General features: G+C 38.8%; 1 protein-coding gene across 2 annotated transcripts in view; it reads left to right on the top strand.

The window, feature by feature from the left end:
- LOC105096266 (serine palmitoyltransferase 3) overlaps positions 1 to 12,823 on the top strand; it is a 150,909-nt gene that overhangs the window by 105,615 nt on the left and 32,471 nt on the right. For both annotated transcript variants that reach the window (XR_004131009.2, XM_031434252.2), the window contains exon 10: positions 5,867 to 6,002. Coding sequence is in view for 1 of the 2 variants with exons in the window: in XM_031434252.2 (XP_031290112.1) it covers positions 5,867 to 6,002 (136 nt within the window). In the remaining variant the exon portion in view is untranslated. The remainder of the gene's footprint in view (positions 1 to 5,866; positions 6,003 to 12,823) is intronic.

Raw genomic sequence — 12,823 nt, forward strand, 5'->3', positions numbered from 1 at the left:
GTCCATAATCCTCCTGGCCCTCTGGAGATTGAGCTGTCCTAAGCATATTTTGAAAATGCCACAAATGATTGTTTTTACTGGGGGACAACAGAACTTTGTAGTTGGACGTTTTGCATTTTGTTTTCCTTCCCCTGTCCCAGCTGTTTTTGTTTTAACAGCATTGGAGATAAGGACAAACCTAATCCATCTCTTAAACTGGCAGAGTTAGAAATCCAAAGGAGTAGAACGGCAGCAGGCAGGTCATCTGCCCAGATGTGACCACCCATGATCTTATCCTGACTCATGAGAGAGGGCGAGAGTGACAGTGGGGTTGATCTCAGGTTGATAACTCTCAGAGGAGCACATCACCACACAGATGGACTATTAGAGACCTCTAGCACTCAGTAATGGCTGGGATGTGATCTTGTGAAACCAAAGGCTAGGACACATGCTCATCTTTTACTTTCCATGGCCAACCAAGGAGTATGACTTAGCCAAGAAACAATCATGTCATATACCTAACACAGCCTCACATGGCCTGAGGGGACGGTTAAAGGCCGCTGTCTCTGAGACACCTTCGTCTCCTTGACTGTACCATGTGACGATCAGAACTTATGATTGGTCCCATCTCCAGAGACCTGATTTCATTGATCAGGAGTGTGGACTCAGGAGAGGATGTTGCCAAGCTCTCCAGACTATTCTGAGGTGCCACTGGGGCTGCTGAGAACTACAGCCAATGGAAAAGTGTAACCAAACTTTCAAGCACCAACTGCATGCCAGACACCATTCAAAGCTATCCTGTTTTAACCCCTTCATTTCTCCCAATCTTCCTGTGAGATAAACTAATTTATCTCTATTTTACGGGTAAGACTGAGCTTTTAAGGCCTTAAATTATCCAGGTGGAGTTTGGTTCCTAGTCCATTTAACTCCAAAGCCTATTCCTTTTCTGGAAAACCCAGAATAAAAAAGAAAATAAACACCTGTATAAAGTCTCCAGAATTCTACACAAGAGATCAACTCATTCACTTATTTATCTGTGCGGGGTCTTCCCTCTCTTCCCTCTGGAAAAGGTGGAAGAAGGAGCAGACACTATTTAATTAGGAACTTTGAGTGTTGAGAGGGATGGTTACCGCCATGCCCCATCTCCATGGCACCCTGACATAGCTGTGCCTATACAAAAGGACAAGTGCTAAAAATGCCTTCTACTTTTACAAAGCACTCTTCAAACAAGGATCTCAAAGCACAACATAATTAATAAAATCACCCACATCCTGTCTAAATGAGTAGCATTCTATATGTACAAATTTCTCTCTGCCCCCAGGCCGTCCAAGAGTAGGAGAATGTTTCCAATTTGAAAGAGTGAGCAATCAAGTAATTGAAAGAATCTGAACCTTGGCCAACTCCAAGGACCTCAAAGGTATTTATAGTAACCCTGTATGAGAAAACATGGTGACCAGTGTGTCATAATGGCTTCTCAGCCATGCTGTGCTAAATGATTCAAAGATGGAAAAGACAGAGCAATAATAAAATATTCAATTCTTAAGAGTCAGCTGCCCCTGGGATCAATATTCTTATCTGTTTGGTCAACTCTTCAAAGGATCTAGAAGCAGGAAAGTGATGACATCAGCTGGTGATCCAGTTACTTGCATTAATCAAGGCAGAGAGGACTGACAGGGCCAATTAAGTAGCTGGGCAATCCACTGATGGATGAGTCATGGGAAAGTGCAAAGATAATGCCACTGGGAAAAGCAGTTCAAATCATTCATGCAATTCAGGCCAGGAAATCCTTCTTATGCTTGAGGGGGATCATTTAGGAATCATCATACCTAATCTGATGAAGTCATCTATTCATTGTGCAACCAACAATCAACAAAAGAGCTGAACACACAAGGGGACAAGCCATATGGAATACATTTTGGTCATTGGGATGTAGATCTGTGCATTCATTTGAATCACCTTCTTTAAGATGAGTTTTATTCTAGCCCCTCTTCTCTTTTCCTTCTCCAGTCCACAATCTCCCCCTACCCCTATGTTCTCGTCTTCCTAAACACACAGTCTAAGTGTATAGATGAAGTTTTTTTTTTTAATAATAACAAGTATTTTCCTTCCTCATTTTTGGTTCTGTCCTTCAATAGATGGTTTTCTGTACATACAAAAATTTCCAAGGGGACATTTCAACATGTTATAAAACAGTTATTTTCTTTAACCACAAAGGGAGCTGTGCCTATGCAACAGAATTTATGCAAATAGTTCTAACTTCTCCAAATCCTTTACTTGCATTCATGTTGCAAGTGTGGAATTTTAGGGGAGTGGACTTATCTTTCATAAGGAGGTGTGCAGGAATCTGAAAGCTCATATGAATTGAAGTAAACCATAATTACAGCTACCTGTTTCTTTAAAACCAAGGTCCAAACCAGGGGAACCAAAGAAAAGGTTATTTATGACTGCCATGTTGATAACTCCAATGAACATTATTTCATCATCTCCTGACTTCCTCCCTGATTGTGCCTGTCTATCTCCCCTTGAAATGCACCCTCCTCTTACCAACCATTCAATGTTGGATCCCTCAATTCCTGCACTCATGAAATTTTTAGACAGTCTCTTCATCGTTCCAGTCTTGTCTTGCCCTATACTCAACCACATCTCACTGGTTCTCAGCCACTCTTTTTGTTACAAATCATAGGACTATTTCATCTGTTTCCTGTGTCAGGAGTTCTCTACTCTGGTTCTTTGTCTTGTTAACATTTATCCATCCTTCAGATCTCAGCTCACTCATCATTTACTGATTTCCTCAGACTTACTTCAATCACTCTACTATGGCCTCTCCTAACACCACGTAACATCCTTTATGGCATTCGTCTGAATTGCAACCTTACATCCACTCATGTGATTATTTGATTAATGTCTGTCTCCCCGACTAGACTATAAACTCTTCCTTGTTTCTGTTTCTTCTCTTCCTGTTGTTCCTGACTAACCTTGCAGTATGCACTTCTTTTCTTCATGGGGCACCATAGCTTGAACTGACCAGTGGTTTCCTCTGTCTCATAGAATCTGATAATTATCTTTTTTTTCCTCAGTGCCCCTCAATTTCTAGTCTTCCTCCAATCATTGGTTTTCTCTAAACTTTTCTATTCATACTCTACTGGCAAGAAAATCTTACTGGTTTAACTCTCTTTGGCAAACTTTTTATGATAAACCAACACATGGCTCCCAGGCCAGCACTCAAATGGAATTCTCTTGGGTTGAGCTTATCCTCCATACATTGACTGTGGCCAGCATGGTTGAGAGGACTGCTTTCCTGAGAAAGTACAATAAACCAGATTCTTTCTCCATCACAATCTGCTTGCTGAGAACTGGCAGAGCTGGGGAAGGCTCTCCCTTGAGAACTGGGATTGGGTGAAAAGATGAAGAGTAGTAACAGAAAACAAGCAGGAACAATTGAAGCATTCAACAACCCCCTCCTTGGTTGGTATTCCATGCAACCAAGTCTCCATTCCTTGGCATACACTGTTAACAAATTTAAAATGTCACAGAAGTCAAGTCCATTTAGGCCTGATGAGCAACACAAAATCTCAAGGAAATATCTGAAATATTTTGGGAGTGATGGAACCAAAGGAAAAATGTCAGATGATTAGATTTAAAAAGTACCCTGTGAGGGCCTGTCTATTTCTGGTTCATTCTTATTCCTTAAGGGAACCCCTTCAGGCCTCCATCCAAGGTGAAGGGGGTACCAGTCCTCCCCTGTAGCAAGCCCTAGACTGTAGTCCTCGATGCTGTCCCCCAGCTGCTCACAACATGAAGCTGCCAAAATCTTGTTCAGCCCTCAACATGTCAACTGCCTTACTAGAGAGTGACAGTAGCAATGATATTAACAAGTGTTAGAAATAAGTTTTACTAAGCTTGAGGAGATGAGTTGGCCACCATCAGTTATCTGGGTGGACATCATCAATTGCTTCTATTGGGCAGAGCAACATAATGTAGGAGTTAATGGCAGATTCTAGAACCCAATTGCCTGGGTTCAAATTCTGGCCCTGTTACCTACCAACTGTGTGAATTTGGGTGTTACTTGTCTCCTCATGTATAGCATGAGATTATAGCATCTACCTCAATATAGTTGTTGTGAGGTCTAAAATAATTAAACATCAAATGCTTATAACAAAGTTGACATTACATGTTTGTGAGCTACAGTCATTATTGCTGATGATATTATTATCGTCTTTTACAGGTCACCTCATCTGATTATTTGCCACCTATATTATGCAGGACACATTGGGTTGTAGGTGAAATTCAGCTCAGAGTAGTTTTAGTAAGAAAATGAAATGTATTGGTTTACACAACATGGAGAGTCCAAAGGATGGAATCACTTAGACACTGCTAGACCCAAGAGTTCCAGTGATGCCAACTAGATTCTTGTTGTTTTGAGTCTTGTTTTTCTTCTGAGTCAACATCACTCTCAAGCAGTTTTCTTCTATATAATGGCAAATATGTAACTTGAGGGAGACCTTGTTTTTACACTTCCTCAGTAGATCTGAAGGACTCTGGTAGTGTTCCATCACTGAACCAATTATAAGGGTGATGCAGTATTCCAATAGGCCAGGTCTGTGTCACACCCTACCCCTGTATCAAACAGGAAAAATGGGGCCAACTCTACCTGAACATCATGATCCTCTGGAGGAAGGATGCTGAGCAGGAGTTAACCACTGCTCAACCCTTTGTCAATGCATATGGGGCCATGTTTCTAAAAAGAAACTAGAAGAATGTGATTGAATGTTTACTGAAATTTTTATCTATTTTCCGACTAAAGAGTTACAAACACCCAGCAGTGATGTCCAAAATATTGAATAATGGGTAGAGTAAGAGATGCTCACTTTGAATGGATGCCCAACCAATTAGAATGAAGATCAGCTGTATTAGTAAATTCATGCTTAATAGCAAACTTGCATCAAATGAAACCTTGGACTGATTTCTACAGGACTTAAATACTCAATCCTAGTCAATCTTCCTTATTGAGCAACAGCTCTCTGGCTTTATCTACTCACTTACCTGATTAGAGGTAGAACTGAGTTGACAGGTGTCTATTGAACTCTTTCTACTCTTTAGTTCCCTTTGTCATCTCATAATGTGTGATCTCCCCACTGGGACGCACACTTAGGAGAGAAGATAGCTTTTCACCTGAAGCACCAATAACCTTGAAATGGACACATGTACATTTATTGATCTGTTTGGGGACAACTCTTTTTTTCTGGCCAGGGAAAGCAGAGGTTCCCCTCTTTCCTTTCCTCCATTACTCTACTACCACCAGAACCTCACAAACAGTCTTCGTCTCTGCTGGATCCATCTTTGTCCCGGGATGTGCTACCCCTTTAAATTCAGATTGGATGAAGTATTCTTTGACTAGAGACCTAGATGAGCGGCAAATTAATGGGCAAGCTCAGCTTAGCTAAAAAGCCTCAACCAACAACTGGTGTGGAGTTGAGTGTGTGTGTGTAACTCCTTGTTACACTTCCTTCTTCTTCTAAACTGGTGTGTTTATGGTACTTAGCATAGAGTCCATACACAACAAGTATCTAATAAATGATAATTCACCTTCTTCCTTCTTGTTACCCTTTCTGCTCCCTTACTTCCCTGCAGCCTAGCTTGGCTTTAGTTGCTAGCAGTATCTAGCAGCAGCATCCCCCCCTGAATCCTATCTTCCAGGCTCAGGGCAGATCCTGGTCATCAGTGCCCACACCTGCTCACCAGGAGGTACTTCCCCACCCTGCTATGACCCCCTCTCAGCTAATAAAGCAGCCTACACAAAGACTTAGGCACACTTGCCAAGATAGTCTGACCTTTGCTTCCCTCTTCCAGATGGGAATTGATGGATTTCATGCCTGTCTCCTTTCAGGGTTGCAGAGAGTACAACAACTTGCCAAAAACACAAGATACTTCAGACAGAGACTGAAAGAAATGGGATTCATTATCTACGGCCATGAGGAATCTCCAGTGGTCCCCCTGCTCCTTTACATGCCTGCTAAAGTAGCGTGAGTATCCAAGGGCCCTCAGGAGAACACATAAGCCCCAGGTGACTGAGATGGTGCTTTTGACCCAGGAGGCTCTTTCAGCATAGGTATTGCTTATGCACATTGAGCAGGATGCCAAGTTCAGAATTCACTTGTCCAGCTTCTCAGAAGTCATCTGCCATCAGCAAGTCCTTTTCATGAGTCTTATGGGGAGGGAACCAGGTGGGAAGGTCCACCATTTTCAATCACTGTGAACTGTAGGAAGTCACTTACCACCTGAGGCCTCATTTATAAATTAAAGATGATTCTGCACCTCCTCCCACCCCAAGATATTTCTCAGGGAGAACTTTAGAAAACCAAATCTCCCAACATTTAAAATCAACATTATCAGGCTCTGTGTTTTCTCCCATTGAAATCTCAGCCATCCTTACGAGAAGCTAACCTGATTTCTAGTGTGGGGAAACTCAAGATGAGAGCAGTTAAATAGCTTCCCAGTATCATATAGGTTAAACAGTAGTAAAACCAAGAGGCAAACCCCAACCTAGGCTTACTCCAAAGCTCTTGCTTTTAACCCCAAATTTTAATGCCTCTCCTGTAAGCCTATTTGGGGTTGTTTCCCAGTGATTACAATGCTGAAGTTGAGCACCAGTGACAACTGCATAAAGAGAAAAACATGACTTTTTATCAGTATGGCATAAATGATTTTATACATGAGCCATTCTTCAACATGCTAGAGACTAATTAACTCTGTTACTAAAAGGAAGTTAATTAAAATCCTTCCTAAATGTAAAATGTGTCTCATGGGGAAGGACAGTGTATAGTTCAGTGGTAGAGTGCATGCTTGTCATGCATGAGGTCTTGGGTTCAATCCCTAGCACCTCCACTAAAAAATAAAATAAAACATAAATTCATATGAACAGACCAGAGTGGAGTACACGCATACAAATGAACAAATGCCTGTCTGACAAAGTTCATGGTGGAAAGTAATTTTCAACATATGTTTATCAGATTCTCCATGTCCTGACTCTCCTTTGACATAACTCCATTATTAGAACTTTCTGTTTGGTTCTCTAACAGCTTAAATAGATGGGCAGAGTATTAAATGTAGTACAGAAAAGAAGTTCTGGGGCTATTTGTTGAGAACTCATAATGGGTAGGACTGAGTTATACATTCCCAAGAGACTAAGTCTTCAGAGTACACTCTTGTGTCCCTTCACCCAGCAAAATAACAAGCAGTTAAAACACACATACAAGTTATCTAGTGAAGCACAGCATTCCCACCACTTAGCCCTTTATGAATCTGGGTCCAGAAATCAGTGCCAGGAGTTGCCAAAAAGATTGTGTACTACAGACATGTCACAGGTTACTACTCTGTGGGTTTTGTTTGTTGTGGGTTTTGTCCAGCAAAAGTCTGACCACAGAAGAACGAAATTACTCAAGACTTTATCAAGTCAAAAGAGTGAGAGGAAGTGACAGACCAACTCCCTGAGCTCCTCCAAAGCTCTTGTATTTATTGAGAATAGTCAAACAAAGAATCAAAGTAAAATATGTCATAGGAATGAGTAAGGGGCATGGTGTATGTACAGAGATGTAGATCAGCAGTTTTAGTTCATGAAAAATGGAAACATTATAATCTTAATTTATACTTATAGAGATTACAATAGTCCAGGATCCAGAAAGTATACAGTTGATAGTACAGTTACTTTAAACCTCAAACAATCATGAGGAAGGTTACAGTGTTCCAAACAATTGATAATGAAAATCAGACCACCACAGAGTCTCCATACAATGATCAGAAATTGTCTAAATATGCAAAGCAGCCCAGCTATTCCCAGCTAAGGGCTTAGTCATAGTCTTCTGTGAGCAAGAGCAGCCTACTCTATCCACCTACACCTGATAAGTGAAGCATGTCCTGACAGTTAGGGCAAGGGATGAGTTACGGTTTTCCATAAGCACAAGCAGCCCTGAATCTATGACCTTGAACTAAGCAAAGCGAGCAAAGCATGTGTCTAGTTTTTATGGCAAGAAAATAGATTGTAGCAGATTCCTGTTAGCAAATCAGCTTTATGGCAACTAAGCTAAGTTCCATAGATAAGGTGGTAACTGGTATGGATAAATCAGCCTTTTGTGCTCTTAGACATTTTACTTTGAAGTAGCAGTGTAAAGACAAATTTAAAAAAATTGGGTTTGATTATACCTTTCTTATGTGCCTACATAAAGGTGAGAATGCATAAAGGTAAGAATATGATTTGGTAAAAACAATCACTACTAATATCAAAGTTTGTTAACCCAAGTTTGCACTCCCACACTACTCAGTGCTAATGGCAGGGATGGGTGACAGTGAATGGTGATTCAAAGTGGCAGAAAACTCAAACCCCTTTCCATTCACTCTTGGAAAACAAATGAAAACCCACTTTTACTCAGAGTGTTTGGGGCCATGGTGTGTTGTGACTCCAAACTAGACCATGTCTCTCTAATATTGGATGATTAGTTCAAATGAAGACACCAAAAGTAAACTTGTTTTATATTTAAAAGTGTAAAGTACACAACACTGGAGAGTAGGTTAGAAGTGTGTTGGAAAGTTCTGACTTTGATGATGGAAGCTGGGATTAGAATCCTAACAGACTGAGAAAATGAGCCCATCCAATGAGAAGAGCCCATGAAGAATTTTTAAAAATGTACTTAAATGAAACAATAACAGACAAAGGAAGGGAGTTCCCTTCTTCTCTATGCCAGGCATCCTAACTAGACAAAGATAATGTAAAAATGAAAATAAAACTGAAAGACAGTTTCCTAGAAAAGTTACATTCTAGGGTGTAATGAGATGTTTGGAATAAAAATGAATTTTGATTCTACCTCTTGCTGGCTGGAGTTCTAGGACAAGTTATCCAACCTTCTGCAGCCCCACTTTTCTCATATTGAAACAGGAATGTTATAGGACCTATTTCATAAGATCATTCAAATATTAAAGGTGATGTCTATCAGCATTTATCATGTCGCCTCTTATATAGAAGCTACACAGTGTTAGTTGTTATTATTAATAGTATTAATAATGTATATAAAGCACTTAATAGAGTGCTTGTTATACTGTAAGGACTCAATCAGTGGTACCCATTGTTATGACTACAACTACTACTGGTGCTACAATGATGATTATTGTTAGTTTCAACTGAGTGCAAGGTTGAGTCATCATGGTTGCATGACTTTTCAAAATAACTATTAAAGTCTTTGGTTACATTAATAAAAAATAGAACTCTGGGGAAAAGAGTAGGAAAAGATCTTGCTATGTTCTGCCTCAATTGTACTGATAGACCCTGGATGACATGTCAAAATATCTACTAGTTTGGAATTTAAGAAGTTTTTTAGAGAGAAGCTAGCATTTCTGAATGTTAATTACATGCAAAGAAAGGTTCTTAAACCAAGTGATCACTCAATGAGGGTAGGAGGCTTAGTCCTAGTTTATAAATGAAGACACCAAGATGCACAAAAGTCAAATTAATTTCTCAGGGTCACTAGCCGTGGGTAAATTCAAGCCAGTTCCATTTGCTTCTAAACCAGAGCTCTTTTCAGAACACAGCACGGAATCTCTCAAGCTTTACTCCACAGTGGAAAATACACTTCTTATTAAAGCAATGCAGAATATCGGTATAACATTCTTTAATGAATAAAAGTGCATCAATTACTACAATGGGGAAAATCTAATTGGGTTGTCTAAGGAAACAGAACAGGTGAGTTACAGAAGGTAATATTATCTGTTGTTGGCAGGAGTTGCTGGCTAGAGCTGGCCTGCTGCCTGGCCTTGTTTCTTTCTCTGATGTTTCTCCAATGGAAAGTTAATATGTAAAAGAAGCTTGGGAAACAGGAGTTAATTGTATGACAATGTGTTAGCACATTTTCATTTGCTCATTTTTAAACCTTGGATTTTAATGAACAACTATAAGGAAACAAAATGGATAATGTAGAAGAAATAGGCAAGTTTCTGGAAACATGCAATCCACCAAGACTAAAGGAAGAATAAAATGACCACTTAAACAAATCAATCACTAAATGAAATCAAATTAGCAATAAAAAAAACTCCCTACAAACAAACGTCCAGGACCAGATGGCTTCCCGTGGGAATTCTACCAAACATACAAAGAAGAACTCATACCAGTCCTTCTCAAATTCTTACAGAAGTTCGAAAAGGAGGGAGTAATCCCAAACTAATTCTATGAAGCCACCATAACCCTGATACCAAAATCAGACAGACACTACCAAAAAAGAAAATTACAGACAAATATCAACTGAACATAGATTCAAAAGTCCTCAACAGAATATTAGCAAACAGAATCCAAATAAAAATGATATACCATGAACAAGTTGGGTGCATCCTAGAAACACAAGGATGATTCAGCATATGCAAATCAAACAATGTAATACACCTCATCAACAAAAGCCACATGATCATCTTAATAGATGCAGAAAAAGCATTTGATAAAATTCAACACCCATTTATGATAAAAATCCTCACCAAAGTGGGTATAAGGGGAACATATCTTAACATAATAAAAGCTATTTATGACAGAATTATAATACTTAATGGTGAAAAACTGAAAACATTCCCACTAAAATCTGGGACAAGACAAGGCTGTCTACTCTCACCACTCCTATTCAACATAGTCTTGGAAGTCCTAGCCACAGCAATCAGACAAGAGAGGGAAATTAAAGGGGCCCAAATTGGAAAAGAAGAGGTAAAATGATCGCTATATGCCAATGACATGTTATTATTTAGAGAAAACCCAAAAAAGATCCACACAAAAACTACTAGAACTAATCAGATAATTCAGCAAGATAGCAGGATACAAGATTAATGTACAAAAATCAGTGCATTTCTTTACACTATTGAAGAATCAACAGGAAAAGAAAGTAAAGAAGCAATCACTTTTAAAATAACACCCAAAGTAATAAAATACCTAGGAATAAATCTAACCAAGGAGGTGAAAGACTTATATATGGAGAACTACAATACATTGATTAGGGAAACTAAAGAAGACTTAAAAAATGTAAAGATATCCCATGCTCCTGAATTGGAAGAATCAATATTTTTAAAATGGTCATTCTGCCCAAGGTAATCTACAGATTTAATGCAATCCCTATCAGATTACTCAGGACATATTTCACAGAACTAGAACAAAGTATATTAAAATGTATATGGAATCACAAAAGACCCCAACTTGCCAAAGCATTACTGAAGAAAAAGAATGAGGCTGGAGGAATAACCCTCCCAGACTTCAGACAATACTACAGAGCTACAGTCATTAAAACAGAATGGTATTAGTACAAAAACAGGCATGAATCAATGGAACAGAATAGAAAGTTCAGAAATAAACCCACAAATCTGTGGTCAATTAATATTGCCCAAGAGGCAAGAACAAACAACTGAATAAATACAGTCTCTTCAGCAAATGGTGTTGGGAAAACTGGACAGCAACATGTAACTCAGTGAAGCTAGAACACTCCCTCACTCCATACACAAAAATAAACTCAAAATGGATTAAAGATTTAAACATAAGACAAGACACAAAACCTCTTAGAAGAACCTCTTAGCAGAAAACATAGTCAAAACATTATCTCACATACATCTCAGCAATGTTCTCCTGGGGCAATCTACCACAAAAATAGAAATAAAAGCAAAAATAAACAAATGGGACCTCATTAAACTTAAAAGATTTTGCACAGCAAAGGAAACCATAAGCAAAAATTCCCAACAGCCTAATGAATGTGAGAAAATATTTGCAAAAGATGAAACTGACAAGGGCTTGATTTACAGAATATATAAACAGCTCATATGACTTAATAAGAAAAAAAAAAAAACTCATTCCAAAAATGGGGAAAAGATCTAAACAAACAATTCTCCAATGATGAAATATGAATGACCAATAGGAACATGAAAAAAATGCTCAATATCACTAATTATCAGAGAAATGCATATGAAAACTACAGTGAAGTATCACCACACACCAGTCAGAATGACTATCATTCAAAAGTCCACAAACAATAAATACTGGAGAAGGTGTGGAAAAAGGGGAACCCTCCTACACTGTTTGTGGGTATGCAGTTTGGTGCAGCCCTTGTGTAAAACAGTATGAAGATTCCTCAAAAGACTAAAAATAGACTTGCCATATGACCCAGCAGTCCAACTCCTGGGCATATATTCTGAAGGAACCCTAATTCCGAAAGACACCTGCACCTCAATATTCATAGCAGCACTATTTACAATAGCCAAGACATGGAAGCAACCTAAGTGTCCATCTACAGATGAGTGGATAAATAAGTCATGGTATATTTATACAATGGAATTCTATACAGCCATTTTAAAAAATGACAACATAATGCCATTTGCAGCAACATGGATGTCCCTGGAGAATGTCATTCTAAGTGAAGTAAGCCAGAAAAAGAAAGAAAAATACCATATGATATCACTCATGTGGAATCTAAAAAAAATAATGAAAGAAAGAAGACAAATGAACTTAAATATAAAACTGAAACAGACTCACAGACATAGAATACAAACTTGTGGTTGCCATGGGGGAGAAGTGTGGGAAGGGACAGATTGGGAGTTGGAGATTTGTGGATACTGACAGGTACATATAAAATAGATAAACAAGTATTGTATCACAACATCACACAGGGAAATATATTCAACATCTTTTAGTAGCTCATGGTGAAAAAGAATATGAAAATGAATATATGTATATTCATGTATGACTGAAAAATTGTGCTGTGCAGCAGAAATTGATGCAACAGTGTAAACTGACTATAACTCAAAAAAAAAAAAAAGAAAAACCTTGGATTTTATTAAA

The sequence above is a fragment of the Camelus dromedarius genome, chromosome 18 (genome assembly GCF_036321535.1).
Source record: "Camelus dromedarius isolate mCamDro1 chromosome 18, mCamDro1.pat, whole genome shotgun sequence".
Lineage (NCBI taxonomy): Eukaryota > Metazoa > Chordata > Mammalia > Artiodactyla > Camelidae > Camelus > Camelus dromedarius.